Consider the following 22,810-nt stretch of genomic DNA (forward strand, 5'->3'; position numbering starts at 1 on the left):
ATGGCTGGCAGTCCCCACACTCTGAGGAAGGTGGTAAAAAAGTAAAAATAAGATGTGTGCTACTGTACACATTTCTGGCAAGTCCTCCTCCTCAACTAGGTTGATTATTTTAAGCTCTGTAAGATTGATTCTGTGGCCCTGTGGGGGCCTTGCGGGTCTGTGTTAGTGAAAGTGAAGGTGCCAGCAGACCAGAAAAAGGAGGTAGGATAAAAGTTAGGACAGGGAAGATCACAAAGGAGAGGAGGCGTGTAGGAGATGGGAGGAGAGGAGAGAGAACTAGAGGTGGTCTCCAGATTCCTGAGGTTATTAATAAGTGAGTATCTTCAAGGACATCAGTGATAATATGGGTCAAACTATTTCCTCTTCCTCCTGAGGTGCACCAAAGTCACTTAAAATGGCCCCAGGGATCTCTCTCCCTCTTAATTTACTGTTTTTGTTTTCAAGGAGCAGAAGCCTGGGGTGCTATAAGATGGTAAACTCATTGATTCTCTAATAAAACACCACCAAGTTCATACAGTGAATATTGTCTCCTTTCATTGCTAATATGGCAGATAAATTAAATGTGTTTGCAATTTGGATGAGAAGAATCGTGTGAGTGAGAACTATATGGGGAAGAAAAAGAAACAACCGAATACTGTCCTTGGATGTAGCCACCTGGTATTTGAAATATTTTACACGTGGAGAAGCTAGCAACATTCTATGAGGGCTCAATTTGTTTGAAACAAACTATTCTCTCTGCTGGTTAAGATGTAAAACGACTATTTCTTTGTCATCTCTAAGTGAGTTGGACCTGGCTTGGCTGTATATGAACAAAGAAGTATGATGCTATTTGCCTCATATGAAGCTGTTTATGTCATCAAATCAGCTTGAATTCCTTCATATGAAAAGAAAATATCAGCCGTCTTTGGTGATTTAGGATCAGGTTTATTAGCACATCAGCTGTGTTTGGGCCAGTTTACATCTGCTCCACCAAGTGTTGGTTTGGAGTTAATTACAATTTTATTGGGGCTGAACATTGGAAAAAACATTTCTGTGCATGTATATCATACTCTCCAACTGCAGCTGCCCGGGGAAGACTTAAAGAAACCAATTAAATTGATGGATGCTTCGAATTCTCATTTATAATCAAGATCAAAGCATAAAAACGGTGTCTGCCTGCCATCTAGTGGTGATATTTAATAATAGAAAGAAGCCAACGTCTGGTATCTTTTAGTGCATTCAAGCCAAAGTAAATATTGCCTTAAAAAACAGGGGTGCCGTAAATATGACTTGTGTTAAAGTAATGTTAAACGGATTTTCTAACCCATTCATTCACTGGTTTAAAACATTTTTAGGAGAATATAAAGTTATACGTCGATTATTTATCTTAGACCACTCGTAATGTATAAAACTACCATAAAAATATCCAGAAGAAGCATTAAAATGTTCCCACACATCCCTCAATTCTATTTTGATTGAATGATTTGACATTTTGGTCTAAAACTGAAACTGGCTGTTTCACCTTTGTCGGTAAAAGAAAAAAAAGACGCATCCGGATTTTTGCTGTTTGTCTTTTTGCCTTTTCCTCATAAAGTGCGTGAATATACATACTAAATTTAAAAAAAACCACAACAACTGAAAACACATACAGACACAACCACTGTATTTTCCTTTATATGGACATAACTTCTATGCTCCGCAACCATGCCGCAGGACTATTTTTGTTTCCAAATACGAAACATTCAAATATTTCTTTTCGTGAAGGTACTGTAGGTGAATAAAGACGATCAGTGGAATCGTACAGATCACATGCTGAGTGTGCCTGTCACTCTTCCAATGACCTTGGGGGACAGAAAATCACAGATTTAAATCAATGACCAAGATTTCATGTATTTTACTTATTTTAATGTTTCCTTATGAAATTATTTGCTTTTGTGATATTTTTGTATACATATTCCCAATTGCATAGACTGGGAATTTGGATAGACTCCAGCCCCTGCCATGATCCAGAACTGAATTAAGCGGTTTTAGAACATGGATGAATGGTTTAAAGCAATTGGACTAGCATCTTTACCATTTTATCTTATCTTGGTGTTTTAGCAATATGATCAAGACAGAGAAATCTTAGCAGCTTAAATTATACATATATATAGTGTATTATATAGTTATATGTATAGTGTAGTCGACTGAAATGAAAATTGAATTTGTCGGTCACAGTGTGACCTGCTGTGACATGCCTGGGACATGCCCCCTTTGAAACAAAAAGGGTTCATCTGTCCGCCTGGCCCAGATTCAGAGTTTAGAGTTACTCATATGATCTGAAACAGAATGCCACGCAATTTAAAATTCACAAACATTCGACTGCAGATGCCATTATGATAATGAAAGGAAGAAAAGAAGTGAACTGAGAGGCAGTCAAATGACCTGTCCTACGAGTTGGTTGACTCCTCAATGATTTTTGGAACTTTCTTTTCTGGTGACTGAGAGATGCAGCTGAACACAGCAAAACATCCCACTCAGACCTATGTTAAAAGTAAGCATGCACACTGAGGATTTAAACAACAAATGTATGATGATTAATTTAGATTTAACCTACAATGCCTATTTACTTTGAAGTGATGGTTCAGTGTTTGTGACCTCAAATTGCCCTCATAGGTTGTTGAAGTTCCTCTAAAATCGCTCATTAATAACAAAGCATTGTACCATGACTTGCAACTTGCAACACCAGTGGTTAAAATGATGTGAATCCTATAGATACGAATTTCATTAAACATACAAAAATAACTATGAAATGTATTTTTCTGATGAGATGAGATGAAAAAAGATCAGATAAGAAAAGTAAACAAAATAATAAGTATTTGAACTATTACAACATGTCAGTACCTCATGGCATCTCTTCTATTGTAACTGACCAATGTCCTGCATCTGCTTTAAGGGTTTTTTGCCGACTCCACTTTGGAGAACTCATCCAGCTGAGTGAAGTTGGAGGGGCATCAGGCATGAACTGTCAGCTTCAGGTCCAGCTTTTCAATCGGCTACATGTTGGAACTCGGATTCAACCAATGCAGAATTTGATACTTGGGGTCTCTGTCAAAACTGAGATGGGTAGTTGAGCTTGATTAATCAGTTTCTGGGAATTGGCTTTTTCCCAGCAAAACTGCCATGAATGTGAGATGTATTCAGTTTCCTCATGATTGCTGAAGCAGGAACATGCAACCCAGATGCAAGTCTTAAGAGATGTTACGGTTTGACTGCATTCAACATGTTTCTGAGGTTATTTTTTAAAGCTGTCAACTTTAGGCTGAACTGCTGTCATGTTGAAATTATTTATTTAGTGTCCATGGATAGAGCACAAATCTTGAGGAGATATTTTTTGAGAATTCTCACAAGTCTGATGCACTTTCACCACCCTTTTTCTGATGTACTACAAGATCTCCTCTTTACATGGGTTCACTGTCCGTGCACGTCCTGGTCTTTTGAGTCCCAAATGATGCCCAACCTCGTTCTTTTACATATTATTGCTGTGTTCTCTCCGAACAAGAATGTGGAAATAATTTAATTAAAAAATCACAGTGAAATAAAAAAAAAAACCTCTAAATTGCCCTGAGGGTTTACATAGTCAACTTTAAAGTCTCCCTTTGCAAAAAAACTAGGTGGATCTAGGTTTTGGGTGGAACATTCAAATGTTCTAGCCAAGCTATTTGCAGGAACAAGCGCAAGCCAATCCTGACCACTTGCTGGGTGAGGCTCTTGCAAGTTTAGAGAAACTAACAGAAACAAACTGGAGAATCAAGTTGGTATGTTTTTTCTGGCAGCCGAGACATGTTGTGTTTACGATTGTGGCAGAATTAACTCTTTTTGTAAGCTTTAATGTCTCATCCAAAGATGTTAAACTACAGAAGAAGTGGTTTATTTGGAGACAAGGACATGGATCTGTAAGTATTCATTTTTGGAAACCCATTTTTACAAATTTGGCCCATTAGCAGCTTGGATTTTCAACAAACTAATTACAAAGTGTGACACTGTTCCCATAAGACACTCAGGAAAAGGAAAGTCCAACTCTTACATATTGTTTTCTCACATGACATGAAGGCAGATAGTCCTCCACTGGCAGATATTTCCTGATGTGGCTGACGGAGTTGCAAAGCAATTCAGAGTGGTGTGTCCCCCTGTGGGAGAGAGTTGTCATGCAGGCCTGTGGCTCTTCTTTGCCCTTCTCTCGGATTTGACCCAAAATCGAATTTGGCAACTGAACTCATTATAAAGAATGAGGTTATTTAAGGCATTTATCTGGGAGACACTGTGGGTATGAGAGAATATGTCTACAGTATGTCAAATTTTTATTTTCTAATGTATTTTCTCTCTGTCCTATATGGAAAAAGCTGGGAAAAGCAACGAGCAATGCTGTCATATATTTATAGAGCCCCAATCACTGAAAGCGGAAGACAAATTTGGAGAATCAAACCCCATGCAATAATAGAAAGTAGACAGCTTTTTAAAAAAAAAACAAACAACAAAAACTTAATATTGTACAATTTTCAAGAAATCAGATGAGTCAAGAACAGCTGGAACAGCTCATGACACAGATGTGTGTCAGGAGAGATAACTGGTAAACTGTCTGTGACCTACTTTGTTGAAATTATCTGATGGCTTTGTTACTAACCTGTGACCTATCTTCAGAAATGTAGAGCAAAAACAAAAAGACAGACACAGGGAGCAGGGCAGAAGAAAAGAAAAGTGGTCAAAGAAAAACTTATGACAATAAATGATGGGTTTATATATAGTTTGATAACATAAGTACTTCAATCACTGTGTTTCACTGTAGGTTTTCATGAATACTGTTTAATGTATTCTTAAATAGGATAAATGTCCAGAGTCATGCATGTTAGGGTAATTGGTGATTCTTAGCAGACCATAGGTGTGAGTATGAGTCCGTGCATGTCTCTTTGTCTCCCTGTTGGCCCTGTGACGGACTTCTTGCCTTATGGTAGCTGACATAGACCCCAGCCACTCTGTGACACTGAATAGGATAAAGCGTGTATGGAAAATGAATGAAGCATCAAGTCATGGGCAACTGAAAGAGGTCAAGACTCAGGTCACCAAAAGTTAAAGGGTTTTTTGTTCTTAATTGACAAATGTGTGGGGGAAAAAAAAAAATCAGAGGCCACGGGGCCCTTTGTATTAGGAACAGATGGGAGAATTAAGAGCTTAGATAAGGCAGCTTCTGTGTTTTTACTCAGGTAGAACACAACAATATGAGGGATGACCCAGTATCATCTAGATGATACACTGATAACAACTCTTGATATAAAAATATTTTGTGAGTTTCAGTTTTGTCAAAATGCGATTGATTTTCACAAATTTCTTGATGTTTATTTTTAATTTTTAATCGATATATGAATAAAACACTGACTCGTGTATTTTCATTGACACACTGTTTCTTGCTAATCGATTGATCATCATTAGGCAGCACAAAAGAGCACATAACCTATTAAATACATGTCTCACAATGTATTTGCACCGATACTGACTGGATTTTTTTTTTGTTTTGCTTCGTTTTAAGAAGAATCCCTTTTAAAGAGCTTTGTTTTGTGGGATTTCTTAAAATATGTGAAATCAACCATGTTGATCAATTAGACAATGCCACACACACACACACATGGACTTGTCTCCTGGTCTCCCAAATGACCCACTGTGACACTCCTTTTTGTACCAAAAGGAGGAGACTATATTCATCAGTGTCACCTGTGAAAATAAGCAGGGATGGTCTCTGACACACAAACACAAACACACACACCCACACTTAGGTGCTCTAAAAACCGAAGTCAGCTGACATGATGTCATGAAGGATATTGTGCTCTGAATGTAAGTGGGGCACTGAAGGTGGATTAAGGATTCCATAAAAGAGGAAGGACACCCCTAAGATATTCAAAGAGGAGAGGAACTGAAAAGACTTGGGCAACTGAGAGAACAGTGATAGAAATTTAGTCTTCTCTAAAAAAGATCAAACTTCTTGTAGCCACAGGGAAATTATTTACCATTCACATTTGATTGCATTGTCATTTCATGAACTAAGATTATATGTAAAGGTTTGTATGAATTTGAGAGAACTCATATTCTTGAAATGATAGTGTCCTGTCTGCATCTAATTATCAATTCATTCATTTATTTTTGTATTTTCAGCGTGACTGTCTTACTGTTTGCTCACTTGCTTTTACCTGCACTTTTAGCATGCCTTTGTTGGTGTTGAATGGTGCTCTGCTGTGTGCGTTGATGGTTGGAACGGAGTGCGCCTGTATGCTGAAGAATCATACCATGTGGATTGAGACGCAAAACTGCACCCAGTGTGTGGCTATCAACACAACCATCTGCAGTGGCTATTGCTTCACACGGGTGACTGCTGCCACACACTTTTAATGAAGACTCTTCATCTGAGAATTCAGTACATTATCGAATCAATAATGTATTAACATGATTGGCCTACGTTTTTTTTACATCAGTATTTCATACATTTAGAGAAATTTGCTGGATGAATAGTAACAGATTCTGTGATACAAACTCAAAACCATGTAAAAACTTTTAAGAAGACTATTAAAGCATTCTCTTCTACCCGTGCACCGTGTCTCACAGCCCTGCTTTCTCTACTCCAGGATACCAACTTGAAGGGACGGTTTGGAAGGACTTTGATGATCCAGCGTAGCTGTGTGCCTCTCTCCCTGGTGTACCGACCTGCCTTCATTCCCGGCTGCTCTCAGGATGCCAACTCACAACTGTATTATCCTGCAGCCCAATGCTGTCGCTGCAGGCGCTGTAACTCAAGCGCATACCATTGTGTCCAACCCAGACCGTTCTCTTATGGTCAGTGCTCCATTACACCAGGCAGTGTGGAGAACCAGAACCGGACTTGCTTTGGAAACGTGACAAGATGCTAAAAAAAGCAATGCACGTATGTGTCCGATGACACAGCAGTTAACCAGATAGAACGGTGTTGTTTCTGTTTAATGCTGTTGCACATTTCTTCTCCTATTGTGTTTTCTGTAGTTTAATGTGCCAATTGATACCGCAATAAAACTCTGTGTTGAGCATGTTTTACTTCTGTGGATTACCTTGACCGACAAAGTGAATGAGATGGTCTTTAAGAAGACATATATATAGTGTATTTAAGAATTGGGCACACTATGTGCATGTCACTTGGATTCCCCTGTAAAGTAATAAAAATCCTGAATTTTGGAGGAGAAAGTTTTTTTTACACACACCTAACATGTTTAGACATATGTAAGCACACTGTGTTCAAGTTCAAAGAGACACAGGGACATGCCAACATAAATCAGAGCCTTGGATATAGTCTGACAGCCGTATGTTGCATCATCCCCTGACAGTTGGAAGCAGGTTAACCCATCCCTCTTTGCAAGGACTGCATTTCCACTGGTCTTGAATACAACTGAGAAAGGCACGTTGCTGCCTGTTTTTCTATCTGCTCTTTCTGTTCATTCAACACCTGAGAAGAAATAAGACTATGGTTACTGATTCTCTGTTAAAACAGCATTGCACATCTGAGTTCATTTACAGGTAGGTCATTGTGCATTCTCTTACTGTGATGATTGTGCTTTTGTTGGATTTTTTGTCATGCTCTGAAATCATCACTGTTAAACTCAATGACCAGGCAGGCTGCCACTGAATGCAGTACTTGATTTATTTTGAGGGTCGGTGTTTTCGGTTGGTGTTGATATGCACACAATTAACTGTTTGGTGTAACTGAAATTAACCAGATATTGTATTTGAGTTTGTTTGCACATTATGAAGCCATTATAATCTTGTATGTCCAGCTGCAACAACTTTGATAAACTTGTACAGAAATGATTAGCTGTTTGAGTATTATTGAAGGTGTGAGCAGAGGTCTGGTTACATTTGAAAATCCTTCCTACTTAACATTTGGCAGGTGAATCTTGGATGGTAATTTGGTGTGCTTATGATTCTCCCTGGCTCTGTTTCTTGGCTGGCAGTGCTGTGGGCGGAGAATGATGTTGGGTTTATCCTTAGGTTTGCAAGGCTGGGCGTTCCTCTATATATATAACCCTGAGCTTCCCTCTACTCTTGCCTTGCTCAGTGTCTCTCAGGGACTCTCAGCTTGCTCTCCCTCGGCAGCCTCGTCTATCGCGCTGAACAGCTTTTGCACTTAACGATAACCAAGAACCATGGCCCAGCAACAGCAGATTAGGTATGAACCTGTCTAGCATGATAAGCAAGCTTTTCATTGAGAAAGATAAGAACTGAGCATGTCCTCGTAATTTGATTGAATTATTGCTGTATGGTGTGTCCAGAAACACATAGGATGTGTAACAGCTTATATACCAGTGTGTAAGTTTAATTCAGCCCTGTCAACAAGTTATTTTTGGATGACCAGATTCGCAGAAGCAGTCACTCTATACCCAGTTATGTTTAAGCCTCACATGGCATACATGGACGCAGCTTTAGGAGAATAATGAATGACATTCCTACTCAGTACTTGTCTTTATTCTGTTATATGCCACCACTTCTCACTCAGCAAGATTTACAAGCTTGATTAACAGTCCTTATTATATTGTAGGCACAATTACAATGCTAATGCCTGCTTTGACTTGTCTTTATGCAGCCTGCCTGCCAAACTTATCAATGGAGGGATTGCAGGCATTGTAGGAGTCACCTGTGTGTTCCCAATTGACCTGGCCAAGACCCGTCTGCAGAACCAGCGCAGCGGGCAGCAACTCTACAAGAACATGTAAGAAGCACAGCTGCCAAAAGAAGATCCCTTGTTGTTTTTTCTAACCCTCAAATGAATACATGAACAAATAGTTTGATTTGTCTGTCAGATATTAACTTTGAGAAGTAATTTCAGAAATGCCTTTGTAACCACCAGGGAGGTTGTCTCAAGATTATCAGTGTTGTGACAACAGAAAGGACCTCCACTAATATGTTTCTTTTTCCCCCTTTAGGATGGATTGCCTAGTTAAGACGGTTAAATCTGAAGGTTATTTTGGCATGTACAGAGGTAAGACTTCAAAGACCAGAAATGATTTTGTTTGAATTTGAATAAGCTCTATGTGTATGAATAATAGTAGACACAACCCACATTTATCTTTTTAGTTGAGGTATTGAAGAGATGAGATATGTGACATATTTTGTTTGCTTATACATATAAAAAAGCAAATTAATTGAACTTTTGATGTAAACCAGACAGGCCAGCTTCACCATATTCCCAAAGAAGATTCTATGTCATCTGTTACTGCCTGGATCATATATTTAATACAAATTGTCATCTAAGTGGTTCAGTCAGTCAGTGATTCATCTTGTATGAGTGTTCAAAATATATTTGTTTTTCCGTTACGTACACTCGTCACAATCCAATGAATTATAGTTATATGATTTAAAGGGATCTTGCTGTCAGTAGACCTTTTGGAAACCTTTTTTTATTTTATTTACTGCTGCTGTGGAAAGTTTAATGTCATACTACAGTGTACTGAGAGTGTTTTTTTATTTTCTTTAGAATTGTTTGTGATGAGCATATGTTGCTGTTGCAGGTGCTGCAGTAAATCTTACCCTGGTAACCCCAGAGAAGGCCATAAAACTAGCTGCCAATGACTTTTTTCGCCACCAGTTGAGCAAAGATGGGTGAGTAGCACAACAAGCTACTCCTACCTGCATCATCTTCCAACATAATTCTTGTATTTTATTTTTCTTTCTTTTTGAAACTCGGTCTACATGTGTATATGTCTCCAGTGGCAGGCTTACCATTGTCAAGGAGATGTTGGCAGGATGTTGTGCTGGAATGTGCCAGGTCATTGTCACAACACCCATGGAGATGCTCAAGATTCAGCTGCAGGATGCAGGCCGGCTCGGTAAACCTGTCTTCATCCACTGTCCTTTGCTGCTCAACAAGTGATCAATTATCATCATTCTTTGAAATGTTGTCCTTTTTGGACCAGTAAAAACAAATACACCTGTATATTCCAGCGGCCCAGCAGAGGGTGATTCCTAGCCTGGTAACAACAATGAAGATGGGAGGGACCACCGCTGTTCTCAGTCGTAGCTACAAGACCGCCCCTGCACCTCAAGTCATGCGTATGTCTGCAATACAGATCACCAAAGAGCTGCTGAGGACCAAAGGAGTCACAGGACTGTACAGGGGACTTGGGGCCACACTAATGAGGTGTGATGGAAGGTCTTAACCAGCATTTAGCCAGTTTTCTATCCTTTTAGTATCCTGATCAATAATGTGTTTTTTTTATTCCTTTTTAGAGACATCCCATTCTCCGTTATATATTTCCCTCTTTTCGCGCATCTGCACCAGCTCGGCCAGCATTCATCAGAGGACCCATCTGTGCCTTTCTATTGGTCCTTTATGTCTGGCTGCTTGGCTGGATCCATTGCTGCTGTGGCTGTCAGCCCTTGTGACGGTGAGTCAAGTCCATTTAAGGAACTACTCAGTGTTTGGGGGATTGGTTTGATTTTAACTGAAATATTAAGTTGCTCTAGAAACCCTTTGCTTATTAAGTGTTGCACGTGTTTTTAGTGGTCAAAACAAGGCTACAATCACTCAAAAAAGGAGCTAATGAGGAAACCTACAATGGAGTGGTGGACTGTGTCAGGTAATTATTGTATTATGTACCGTAACTGAATTCTCAGAGACACACCAAACGTTACCCTCGTCTCACAGTGTCTCTCAGTGTTGGTAAAAATTACAATCTAATCCTGATACCGATCCTTTCCTTTGGTTTGCAGAAAAATCTTGAAGAAAGAGGGTCCCAGGGCTCTCCTCAAGGGAGCTAGCTGCCGGGCTCTAGTTATTGCCCCACTCTTTGGGATTGCCCAGGTTGTGTACTTTGTGGGAGTTGGAGAGTTCCTGCTGGGGTACACCCCATACAATATCTACTCTGCATAAATAAGCTGTTTCAAGGCCTTTGTGCTGACTCTTAAATTGTGGCAGCTATGCTCAGCTATGGCGTAGCGATGGACCCAGCTTTCTATTACTGTTCAAACTCTTCATTCTTAGAAGTTTACAGTGAAACGCTAAAGGGACCAGAAAGATGTTGTTTTGTTTAAAAATGGTTTCTAATTATGCCTTAAGCATGATTGCCTCTTATTAATTAGACTCAGACTGAAGCTTCCTTGTCTGTGGGCTTCAGCAGAGCTTATTGCAAAAGAGGAGAGTTACTTCATTGATGGACTTGGTAGTTCAACACTGATCACCATTTCGCCCAGAACTAACCAGACCTTTCTCTCTTTTTCTTAGAATTAGACCCTATCCCTAGATACATCCCACGTTACTTGCCTTTCACTGTAACTCTAACCTGTACGCTCCAATCAGCTGCCTTCTCTCGGCAGCCAAGAAGTGATGGCTTTTAATGGTGTTGCGAAAGACTGCCAAGTAGTGCCAAAACACTTGGCAGATTACTGAATCTTTACTTGAATCACTTCTATCCTGTTTAAAAAGGTCACATGTGAAACTGGTGTATGGGTCTTGAGCTTCTGTATATATTGTAAATGATTTAAAACTAGAATACATTTTTCAAAAAAACTTGTGTCACAAGTTGATTTTCACATACTAGTCTCTAAACAGTGAAGAAGTCAAAGCATGTTCATTTTTAACACTGCACTCTGAATCTACTGAGAGCTACTGCTTGTCGTTGGGGAAATGTTATTTTATCATGGCAAATTTAAAAGATGACAGGCAAGACTTTATTTATGGGTTCATTATTCTCTTGGGACCAAGTCTTCTGAGAAAAAAAAAGTACAACTTGTAGCCACGTTCTCTTAGTCTATTGTTGTCTGGCTGATCAGTTCTTATTCTAATAAAGAAACACAAATCATGTTAGCTGCTAAGAAGCAGAACAGAGAACAGCATTTGCCTTGATTATCTGTCTCCTGATAAAATTTCATGTTAAAATTACCTTTGTATCCAGTATCTGTTCAGTTTTGTCAAACTGTTGGTGGGGAATGAAAGCAGTTTTAACTTTTAAACATGTCAAAAGCATTTTGATCCATTAAAAAATCCATCAATTATTTTTTAAGTTAATTTTAGAATGACACATGTAAATAAAGATTTCCTAATGATGACTAAATGCAGCATTTGTTTTTGTTGTTTGTGGAGGGTGTGCTGCTCGCAGTGCTGCGCATAATATCATAGACTGACCCTAAATAGTCCAACGATTCTTTTCTGATGCAAGCTTTGAAAGGCGTTTCTCTATTTGTCTACACACGCACCTCAGACATGGTTAAGGTTTTGGCAGCAAAAGTGCTCATACTGCAGTGTTTGGGTAACTCTAGCTTGGGTAGTCCTGGAGCCTCTGCTGCATTGCACACATAACTATCCCCTCAGCTGACTTTTCAGCTGTTCTTTAAACTCCAGTACAGAAAGGTGAACCTCTGACACGAACTTCATGCGACTAAACTGGGAAACCTGCTTAATTACCGGGGATACTGGTTTTCACATGAATCACTGATTCATTCTAAACTTATACTCATAACTACTGTATGCAGCACTAAAACTAGAAATCCTCTGATGTAATCTTATGTTCTGTTGCAAAGAACATACACAATAACTGTGCTATTTTCATATTAAGAAATATATACATATGGTTTATATATTTAGTTTTAGCTTTAATAAAAAAGTTAGTTTGAAATATATTTGTGTTATGTTTGTCTGTAAATCACTGCAGTAGAAATGTTTGAAGCTCCTGACACAGTCTTGCAGAATATGAGACTAAAGCCTTGTATGACACTGTGAAGTGATACAATCAAAACTTATCTTTAATCTTAAAATACTTCACAAGTTATTAAATGAAGAAAAATTATATTTAGTAAAGTTAAATATCAGATTGACTTTTGATAGCCAAAATTAAATGCAACTCAGGCATATTCTCTTTCTGTTGTATCGCACCTTCTCTGGAGAGGAGGCTCAGTGAGTCACCGGGACAACTTGGAAGCCTCTCAAATCTAAAGCGTGCAAGCAGATTAATTTTTTCATCAGCAAAGTCTTCCAGCAAACACAGTCAGTCAACTGTCACAGTGCCTGCAAAGGTTACCAAATGTCAACATGTGACAGAACGTAGCTAACAGTTGTAAATCTGTGTGATGACAGAAGACACAGGAGACTGTGTAAAACTTCAGGAGCTTTATTAAACTTCAAACACCTATATTCCTGAGAACCCTGAAATGGTACTGAAATAAATTAACACAGTCATCTATAAGAATGTGTCAAGCTTTAGTTTCACAAATATATTTGGGGAACACAGCAACAGTTTGTGGACTGAGTAGCAGTAAACACTGAAACTCCACTGAGCATCTGACCCAACAGTCTAGCGACTCTCTTTTGCGTCGCCCAAGTTGTCAGAGTAAACGCTGCCAACTGGCATCCTAAAGTTCTTTGTGAGCCTTTATTTTCCTCCTCGCATTCTACTGAAAAAAAGAAAAGACTAATAAAAACCCAACAGGCCAGTTTTTATGTCTGACGTTGCTTGAACATTTAACTTCATAACATTAAGATGATTATTCTGGGCCTAAGACTGGATTTTTAGGATTTTTGCTTCAGTGATTTCAGCCAAATAGTTACAGCCAAACTTTTTTTGACACGTGTATACAAACAATAATTGTGAACCGTGCCTCTTGTTGAATTGGTGTGACGGTACGCTTTTTCTAAATTAATTTGCTAAGTACAGACCGCCTGTATCTCACCCGATACCTTGTTATCAAAGAAAGGCACATTAAGAAGCTGTTTTACTGTGATTTGCTTTGACCTTTACAAACATTGTCATTACTACAACACTTTACAACTACAGCAAACATTTGTCAACATACAGCTTGTTAAATAGTAACTATCACATCAGCCACAAATTATGTACAACTAAAACCAAAAGAAAAGGGAAAACAATAATAAATCATATTTACATACTGAAGTCCTGACACTTGGAATAAATGCTACAGCATCAACAGCAGCCGGATTTAACCTGGATAGTTGAAAACATTTCCACATTGGGTATTTCTTATTTCATCCAACCCTACAATATAAAGAGGTTAATTAAGTAAGAAATATACAGACTATGTACTTTTTTTTGTCATAGGAAGTGTACTTTTAAGGCACAAAGGGGAAAAAAAGAGACGGAAGTGGGAGGAGAAAGCTACATTATATAGTCTCAGTGGCTGTTCTCAGTTTACCAAATGGTATAAATTTAGCCTGTAAACATGGCAAGGTGATTTAAGTAACATAACACAGTCAACAGAGACTGAAGGGTGCACTCTCTTATGTAATTCAGTGTATTCATTATGAAGGACAGGGCAGGAAGTTGCATTTACGAGACAGGAAATGTTAAGTTAGTTTCCTTTTGGAGGGATGAGAGAATCTGATGAGTGGTTTACCCTTGTGTGAGGTTGTTTAAAAGGTTTTCCTTTAGTGGATAATATTTAATACATTTGCTGATCCCTTTCAACGCCAGGGTTTACCCTTAAAGAACTGCAAATGTTTCCTGCCAGACTTTTTCCATTAATTCTTAGGTCTCAGTTGACATTCTCAGATACGCTTGTTTATGTGCACATGCTTTATTGCTCATGCATTGAAACCTGCAAACTGTATGTGTAGTTGTTTAAGAAAAAAAATCTGTTTACCATCTTTGGTAAACAGATTTGTATATCTTGTCTTGCATAATAACTATGTAGCTAGAGCCAGAAGCCAATTAGCTTAGCTTAGCATATAGACTGGGCGCATGGAGCAAGTCTGAATTTGTCCAAGCATTGTGTTTCCCTGTTTACTTTAAGTCCATTCAGTCTTCATGCTAATAATTAGCTGTGGGCTAAACTTCAGAGATCAGTGATGAGTGGGGCTTCAACGTCATACACTTTCTGAGAAATCAAATAAACTAGATTTTTGTCGTTGAGTGCAACCTGTTTGGTTCGAGTAGTTCACAGTGCGGGTCTGTGTGTGAGTGACATCTGGGGCAGCGTTAGAAACATTCACCTAACTCTTTTTTTAAACCAATATAATTCCACTGGCAGCTGAGACTCAATTTGAGAATCCGCAAAGAAACTTTTATTTTTTCATGACTGTGGTTTCACATTACACCACGTTGCTGCCTTCGTATGTGTGTGTGACAGATAAGCAAACTCAGATGCTTCACCTCAGATTGCTCTCTCAGGCTAAAGTTTCCCACAGCCAGAGGGTCAGTGTCAAGGCTCTGTGAAAAGGCACTGACACTGCTGTGACAGTTTGTGGGTTAAAATTTGTGCTGGTGGCCAAATGGTGGAGAGGAAAAACTACTTGATGGATTGTCAGGTCAACATGCACTGCAATGTTCCCACTTGATATGTGAAAGTCTTGCCAGAATGTTACAAAAACTAAGTTACTCCACTTGGTCTGAGTCTAAAAATAAATAAACATTCTAGGTAAGGAAAAATAACAGGACAAGGAAATGAGTACCAGAATGCAAATACATTTTTAAAACATGTTCTACTTATTGGGTCCCTGTGTGGATGACTGACAGTGGCTGACAATTTATTCGAAGTGCTGACAAGTCTTTTGAGGCTCGATAGAGGAGCTGCGAGGTCCAGGATCCAGCTTAGATGACCTCTCTGCTGTTGCGAATGGCACAGCAGAGAACCATGCTGAAAATCATCCCGATAATCTGTTAAGAAAAGAACAGAAATCAAATCATTCTCGATCAAATGCATGTATGTGTTTCAGAACTTTTTCTCCTTCTGCCTCACCATGACTCCAGCGATGCCGATGCCTACGTAACCAATGATGTAGAGTTTACTGTTGAAGAAGTCTTGAATTCCTGCCACACAGTCCTGCAGAGAACAGATAAAAGCAGTTAAATATAGTTTCCGTCAAGTGAATCAGGATGCTTTGCATTTCACTATGGCTTATTCATTAGGCAACAGAGCAGCAGAAATGAATTCCCGCCCAAAGTCTGGAGCAGGAGCCAGACCTTGATATCAGGCTCAGAATCAGGGCACGGGCTTGCTGTGGTTCCACAACAGTTTAGCTGTAAACGGGAAGAAACACAGAAGAAGACAAGCAATGTTACGAGCAAAGTTCCTTTAAGACTACTGTAATTACACTATTTAAAGCAATAATTTTTCTTAACCTACCACTTTCTGGTAAGAAACGATCATGGTGCTGTTGTTGTTTTCATTGTAGGTTTTTGTGTAGAAGTTCTGGATATCTTTGATTATCTGTGTAAGAGAGCATAAATGAGCAACATTTGGATCTGTCACACTGGCAGCATCGGAAGAAACTTCATCAACTTCTGAAGTGATGAAAGTGTACCTTGTCTTTGTTTAAGAATCCGAACACCCCCGCCGCCAGCTCAGATCCAAATATGATCAACAGACAAGCAAAGAACTGGAAAAAAACCCAAGAAAAAACAAACATGGATTAGGAGTTTTCTGCTTGCAAACGAGACAACTGTGCATTTAAGTTTAGTTTTTAACCATGATATGTGCACTCACTGAACCCAGAAGACATTGAGATTCTCTAACAGCTCCACAACAACCGAAGAAACCAACCAGCATCACCAAACTTCCAGCACCAATCAGTATGTACACACCTAGAAAAATAAAGCAATCGTAATCAAACAGGCAGTGTAGTCAGAGGCAACCAGCTATAAAAATATCAGCTAACTAGACGGGTTATATGCAGCCACATAATTAAGTAATATCAGCCTAACAGCCTGTCTGACTGAGCTTCTTTGAGTAAGTGGCTTTTTCCCAGTTATTTTATGTGACAGTGACTTTGCTCACTTTACCATGAGAGGGCAGCATAAAGCTGCAAATGTAGGTTGAAGCAGTTACTGTGCCAAGCAGATCCCAAACATTAACATTTCAGACTTTGAAATGAACTATTCATTTTAGATGCCTTTTAAAGTGTTTATGTGATGCTTTATAGAAGACTCGGGTTTAGAGGAAGCTCTACAGCATGTAGGACACATCAAGCCCTGATCTCTAATTGATCTTCTCATTAGGAGGGATACGTCATGAGCAGGTCTGCAGGGGGGAACTCAAAAGATTTGTTCCACCACTGTGCTCTCATACAGGTGCAGCTTGTTGGGAGGCAAAAGCTCAACAGAGAATGGAGTAAAAGAGGATTCATCCAATATTAAACGTGCTCAGGTGGGACACCTCATAAGATCTTGAACTTCTGCTATCTATTGTAGTTGCTTTTCCTTTTAATCCTCAATCATTGGAAGTTATTTTCATTTTCTTATCATGCGTCATTTGACAGCAAAAAAAAAAAAATCTGTGTGTGTTTGACACCATAGCAACTGTTAAATGCTCTCAGCTGTTCCTTTGGGGATAACCCTCACACAGTCAAAGCCACAACGCTCTTAGAAGACCTGACAAAGGCCTGCTTTAAATCATATGGACATTTTCTGCTGAAGTGCTGACAAAGCTGTGCGGTATTATAGGATTTAGCACACAAACGTTTTCACCAAGCTTCGCTTGTCTACAATTACAAAATGCAACGTGCCAATCGGGAAAGTAAGGACCTCTTCTTGAGATTTGAAATAACTGATATTACAGAAAGTTTTACACAAACTGCTGTGTGGTGGGTGTACATAGTGAGTTCCCTTTTCAGTGCAGAGCAGCCCATGTAGGTCTGCTGCTCTACTGCACTTCCAGTCATTCCATAGTTGCCTCCAGTATTACTTTTGTTTCAGAAATTTTCCGGTGATCCCCATCTATTTCTGTAACTGTCCTCCTTCATGTCCCTGTCTTTTTTAACCATCTGTGCAGAATAACATATTTAAAAGGTGTGTTCTGTTGTGTATTTCCAGTTATTGTTTCCGTTTTCACACTGAACTCCAGCATGAAAGTTTAATGATCCAAAAAAAGGGTGATAACATGAAAAAACCTGCTATTGAAATATTCTTAAAAATATTTGCTTTCGGTTTAGTTTTGGTAAGCTACAGAGGTACAATGATGCATTTAGAGGTAGCAGATATATTAAGCATTAACCCAACAAAAACAAGCCGGTGTGGAGACAAATGAAAATCTATCATTGTCAGCTCACAAGAACAGCGCACCAACAAACTGTTGTGAACCGTTCACATGTATTCAGTTTGTGACCTTGTGTTGCCTACCTTGGCTGTAAAGATTAGCTGAGTTATGCAGTGACACTCACCAATAAAGAAGGTATCTGGAGCTTTATCACCACTGAGCAGAGAAACTGTTTCTGGGTCAAAACGGAGCCATAGTCCCACTGCCAGAACAAAGGATCCCATTAACTGGAGGGAGAAAGAGACGGAAAGACATACATTTAGGTATAAGACAGGTTTTTTTGCAGTGATACATAATACAAATAAAACAAGTGGTATGCACACATGCCCTGTTGAGATTCAGGTGTTTAATCGTGAACAAACCCTCAAAAATTCCAACTGGATTTCCTACTTTTCTTCTTCCAAGCAGCTTTATTCCCTCTGGTTAAAGATGAACTGTAAGAAATCATTAACTGGCCTATGGCTTCAACAATACAGGGAATGTAAGTTGTTTCTCATACAATTTCTGTCAATAATCAGAATCAAGAATGTTCAATTCTGTTAATCTAAAGCACAATAATGGACCTGTATGTGTGTGAGTCTTTTGGAGGTCTTGCTTTTTGACTCCCTTCATTCATAAATGTTTTTAAACTTGATTCCAAGGCTGCTTTGCCTTTTGCAGGCAAAAACATTATAAACGGCTGTTAAGGCTAAATGTCACATTTTATGTGAAAACAGGTATAACTTATGTCTACAAGATGGGTGGCTCATGTGAGAGTTAAACACCAGCACATCCAGGAAACTGTGCCTTATGTAACTCTAAAACACTCCTAAGTGATCTCTGGCTTCCTGGTATGGAGAAAATGACCGTTTTGCTGTGGGCGGCATGTGGCACCTTGAGCTTAAACAGGCTCTCCTATTTGTTTGGAAAAGTGGCTCACATTTTCCCTCATCCAAATCTCCATCAGTTGAAAAAATCCCACTCAAGGCTCTTGCTTTACAGCGGTCTCACTGCAGTGAAACTAAATTATTCTCAAACTGTTCAAAGGACTTTAAAGTAAATGTTTTTCTTTTACGGTTCTGACTTGCTTTCAAGGGCTGGAGTGGGAGCTCTACTGACAGATCAATAGGGGGAGGCTTTAATGATCACTTAGTCGGTGGGCCTTAGGGATAATCCAGTCTAAAAAGCTTTGAGTTGAGCTTCAAAACAACTCACTGTCTGTGTGCATGTGCGCAGAGAAATAAAATTATTCTAACTGCTGAGTACTTAGGAATGCTTGTCACATGGTCGCTCTCTGTGTCCTAGATCTAAAATTTAGGTAAACCACTGTGTGTGACACTTTGTGGGACGGTTTGTTGGTGTGTCCTCAAATGATGTTAATTGAATTGATGTGGAGCAACAAGTCCTCGAGCCAAATTCTCGCAAAAACAAGATGTTCCAACCTAACTGTGCTTTGGGATGTCATGTTTTCCAAATGTGCCGTCTTTTTCTGGATCTGCAATTTTCTCTCTTATATTCTTTGTCTCTAGTGTCCCGTCCTCCTCTTCACTGTCCAAACTCCTTCTCTATACTCCAGATCCACAGGTTATATTTTCAAGTTCTGGTCTGAAGTAAAGCCAATAGCTCAGCTGTAAAGCATTGAAATGGGACAGGTGTTGGGAAGACGGCCTCCTCCCAAATGGAGAATTCAGTGTCGTGTGTGGTGATGTATGGGGCGGCTGAGCTCCTGGGGTTTCAGGATTAGCAGGTCTAAAGTGATAGACCAAAGCAAAGGCTGTAGGTTTGTGGATTTACTGAGCGAGGCTGTGTTAGAGTGGAAGAGTCTGGATCTCTTCACTGGTGGTATTTGTCGGAACATCTGATGATGCAAGGTCCTCGTGGAAGGGAGAGGGACAGGCAGATTGTGAAGATTGTGTTGATGCTGTATGGAGGAGGATGTGGTCGGTTGATAAGAGGTTTGTTCTCAGCCAATTGCCATCACGTTTATGGTTATGTTTAAAAGCCTTTTCAAAGCCTTCAATCAGTAGCTGACATGCTAAATCCAACCCCAACACTGGCACTCATGGGCCTGACTATCCCAACGGTCCCATTAACACCTCTCTGCTTTCATGCCCCCCTGCAGCACCATGCATTAACCTCCCACACCCCTCCCTTTTCTCTGCCTCTCAAGCTTTGAGTCTACCCGCCCTCTGATTTATCCCCATGTATCCTCCCCTACCCCACCTCAGCACAGCCTCTCCCTTCCAATCTCCCTCTCCCCAAAGGACAAAGACTTACTGTCTCCCAGTGACTACATGCTTTACTGCACAATAGGAGGGAAACAGACACAACGGAAGAGTATAAGAAACAGAGAGGGAAGAAATAAAAGAAGAGAGTAGTTTTGAGAGTTTAGTTTTTCTGTGTTTCTACAGACCAAAATTCCCTTCCGTCAGTGTCGTTAGCTTGATAGGAATCAAACATATATCACAGTTTCCCTGGTTTCCCTGTGTCCTTTTCTGTCCCAATATCTCTGAAGACATTTGTCTGTCTGGACAATCCTAGGCAGGGATGGAAATGTCTGTGCCGAAGCTTTATTGAGGTTCTTTTACAGTTTAAAGCTGACTTTTTAATGATGCAGTTAAAGAGTGTTTTCGTGAGAGGAATTTCCATGAGAGCAGAGGTTGAGCTGACAAAGGGCTGTGGCCTTGGTCAGATACAGTTCATGGCACTTTCAAGGTTTGGAGGAAAAAACCTTTACTGTGAATTTAAGCAAAAAAATACAATAAAAGCAAAACAGTTGTAAAATTCCTTAGAGTGATTCAAAGCTGTCAAAAATAGTGCTGTGTTTGCTTCATGTTTGGGAAAACCGATGTAAGGCCACATTAAAATGATGGGCAGAACGAGAGAGTAAATAGGAGTGACACAATTATGGATGGAGAAAATCCCATTGTGCTTAGTGACAGGCAGCGGTGGTGGAGTGCAAAGGCCCACATCAACCGTGTGTTTGCAGGGCTGAATGTGTGAGCGATATCAGCTATAAATCTAAAGTCCACATGTTATCAGAAATCTTCAAAATGTTGCCTTTTTATATTCGCAGTAGCCTACAGATCTGTCTGTAAGTCCAACTAAAAAATATCATAGGCTCTAGCCCCTTTACCACGTGAAGTTTGCAGGATAGTTTGATCACTCAATTTGCCAAATCTAAGCTCAGAGGAACTGAGTGGATTCAGTGTAGCGTATCTATTTTTACTATCTTTTTCTTTCAACACAGTAGCATTAAGCAGGCATATGCATTTTGAACCCTTTAACTTTAGTGTGTTGCATCCTTTTTTTGCGTATTAAAAGTTTGTAAACTTAGCTACAAGTCCACCCCAGAAGGAGTTGTTCTCTTTCACAGAAGACAGACAAGGCGGCAGAGCAGCCAAAAATGCTTCATTTGTAGTCCAGGGTTTTTTTCCTCATTTGCTTCACAACATCACCATGAAGGAAATTTTGCATAATGCCTGCCTGATGGCTACTTTAGCTATTTCAAACAAAGAACGAGCAGCTGCCTCGCCCTCTGCCTGAAGAAGACATTCTTCAGCAATGTCCAACATGGAAAGAATAATGTTTTCTGCTGATTAGAACATGACATACCTATAAAAATGTCAGATTGTTCTGACAATGTGGCATTAAAACTGAATCTATTGATTCATGCCCAGACATGAATTCTGTTTTGCACTTTGTCACATACATGACAACACTGTTACATCACATTTAACAGATGACAAAGTCTGCATTTGTAGGTCAGAGGGGTTGGGTGGTGAAGGTACACACAACTACCAAGCAGGAGACTTTAACTCATCCCCACTACTGGCGAAACGTTTCATTTTTGCATCTCAGTTGCTGTTTTGTTGCTGATTACGCATTAAAAAAAAAAAAAAAACTGCTTGAAAGTAAGTATATAAACTGATATATACTGATATATATATATATACACTGAGTACAGTATTGGATTATCTAGTTTATACATTTCCTTTTATAAAGCTGTTTTTCTGTTGTTAAATCTTATCCATCTGTGAATGTGAAAAAATATGGAAAACAGATTCAATGCTTGGGGAGGGCAGACATACTGGGCTGATAACTTTTTCATTTTTTTCACCAACTATCCAATTTAACCAATAAAGCAACAAAAGTCAGAGCATTTCCAAAACACTGTCGCTTAGAAACAGTGGAGGAAAATCCATGGGAAAGTAGCTTTGCGCACTTTTTGTGCATAGCAGTCTTAAAAAAAAGTTGCCATGCTGGCTTAATTTTTAACTAAAAAGGTAAATTAACCGTGGCTGTGCGTCTATTGAGGGTAATTATCAACTGTGGTGTATGTCACTCTGAATTCATCATGTCACAGTGTTATTTTTGGAATAGAAGTTGGCGCATCTGTTGACTGCATCCAATGTAACAGCATACCCAAAAGAAGCAGCTGTACCACTGTCTCCACTACTGTCCACTGGGGATCTCACAGGGAGTTTGATCGTAATCATATCTGCTCTTCCTCCATTTGCCATCATCTCATAGACACTTCTCATCATGTCTCCCTCTACAAACAACACAAACAGAGGGGCCAGTGTGGGATTGTGCCGCTGTGGTTATGAATTATGACTGGTGGGAAATCATTGTTAAACTGTGGCTAAGAGTGGTGGAAAATGTGAACTTCCTTTTTGAGTGGCAAAACAAAAAAAGACGAGTTCATTTGTGGTACTGTGCAATAAAAAATTAAATCAGCATGTGTCTATAGCGAATAACTGTAGCATCGCTGTACTGTTCTATTTTATCCGTATCTGGGTCAAATTCCTGCCAACTGTCCCTC

At 39.5% G+C, this 22,810-nt stretch overlaps 3 protein-coding genes across 4 annotated transcripts in view; 1 reads left to right on the forward strand and 2 right to left on the reverse strand.

The window, feature by feature from the left end:
* arhgef3l (Rho guanine nucleotide exchange factor (GEF) 3, like) overlaps positions 1-22,810 on the reverse strand; it is a 165,643-nt gene that overhangs the window by 68,691 nt on the left and 74,142 nt on the right. The gene's annotated exons all lie outside the window — the stretch shown is intronic.
* Positions 1-22,810, reverse strand: part of LOC140271528 (tetraspanin-2-like) — a 33,765-nt gene that overhangs the window by 9,647 nt on the left and 1,308 nt on the right. Inside the window, exons 2-8 of one of the 2 annotated variants that reach the window (XR_011907851.1) lie at positions 18,131-18,233; positions 16,459-16,556; positions 16,277-16,351; positions 16,099-16,182; positions 15,936-15,992; positions 15,712-15,795; positions 15,101-15,629 (exon numbers count right to left, since the gene is read on the reverse strand). Coding sequence is in view for 1 of the 2 variants with exons in the window: in XM_072366778.1 (XP_072222879.1) it covers positions 15,564-15,629; positions 15,712-15,795; positions 15,936-15,992; positions 16,099-16,182; positions 16,277-16,351; positions 16,459-16,556; positions 18,131-18,233 (567 nt within the window). In the remaining variant the exon portion in view is untranslated. Of the gene's footprint in view, positions 1-13,114; positions 15,630-15,711; positions 15,796-15,935; positions 15,993-16,098; positions 16,183-16,276; positions 16,352-16,458; positions 16,557-18,130; positions 18,234-22,810 lie in introns of those variants that run through there. The other variant, XM_072366778.1, reaches the window with a different exon arrangement.
* On the forward strand, positions 8,091-12,077 carry LOC140272302 (mitochondrial glutamate carrier 1-like). Its single transcript, XM_072367696.1, has 9 exons — positions 8,091-8,197; positions 8,612-8,737; positions 8,952-9,007; positions 9,537-9,627; positions 9,736-9,854; positions 9,970-10,165; positions 10,255-10,412; positions 10,529-10,604; positions 10,738-12,077. The coding sequence occupies exons 1-9, from the start codon at positions 8,175-8,177 to the stop codon at positions 10,895-10,897; spliced, it is 1,005 nt and encodes a 334-aa protein (XP_072223797.1). The 5' UTR covers positions 8,091-8,174; the 3' UTR covers positions 10,898-12,077.

The sequence above is a fragment of the Leuresthes tenuis genome, unplaced genomic scaffold, assembly GCF_036924035.1.
Source record: "Leuresthes tenuis unplaced genomic scaffold, fLeuTen1.0.hap1 SCAF_16, whole genome shotgun sequence".
NCBI classification, from domain to species: domain Eukaryota; kingdom Metazoa; phylum Chordata; class Actinopteri; order Atheriniformes; family Atherinopsidae; genus Leuresthes; species Leuresthes tenuis.

Excerpts from the sequence above, each read along its gene's own strand:
- LOC140272302 (XM_072367696.1), top strand. The coding sequence starts at position 8,175 with ATGGCCCAGCAACAGCAGATTAG. Across the intron at positions 9,855-9,969 it reads GCAGGATGCAGGCCGGCTCG|CGGCCCAGCAGAGGGTGATT; the intron begins GTAAACCTGTCT and ends TGTATATTCCAG. Across the intron at positions 10,166-10,254 it reads CTTGGGGCCACACTAATGAG|AGACATCCCATTCTCCGTTA; the intron begins GTGTGATGGAAG and ends ATTCCTTTTTAG.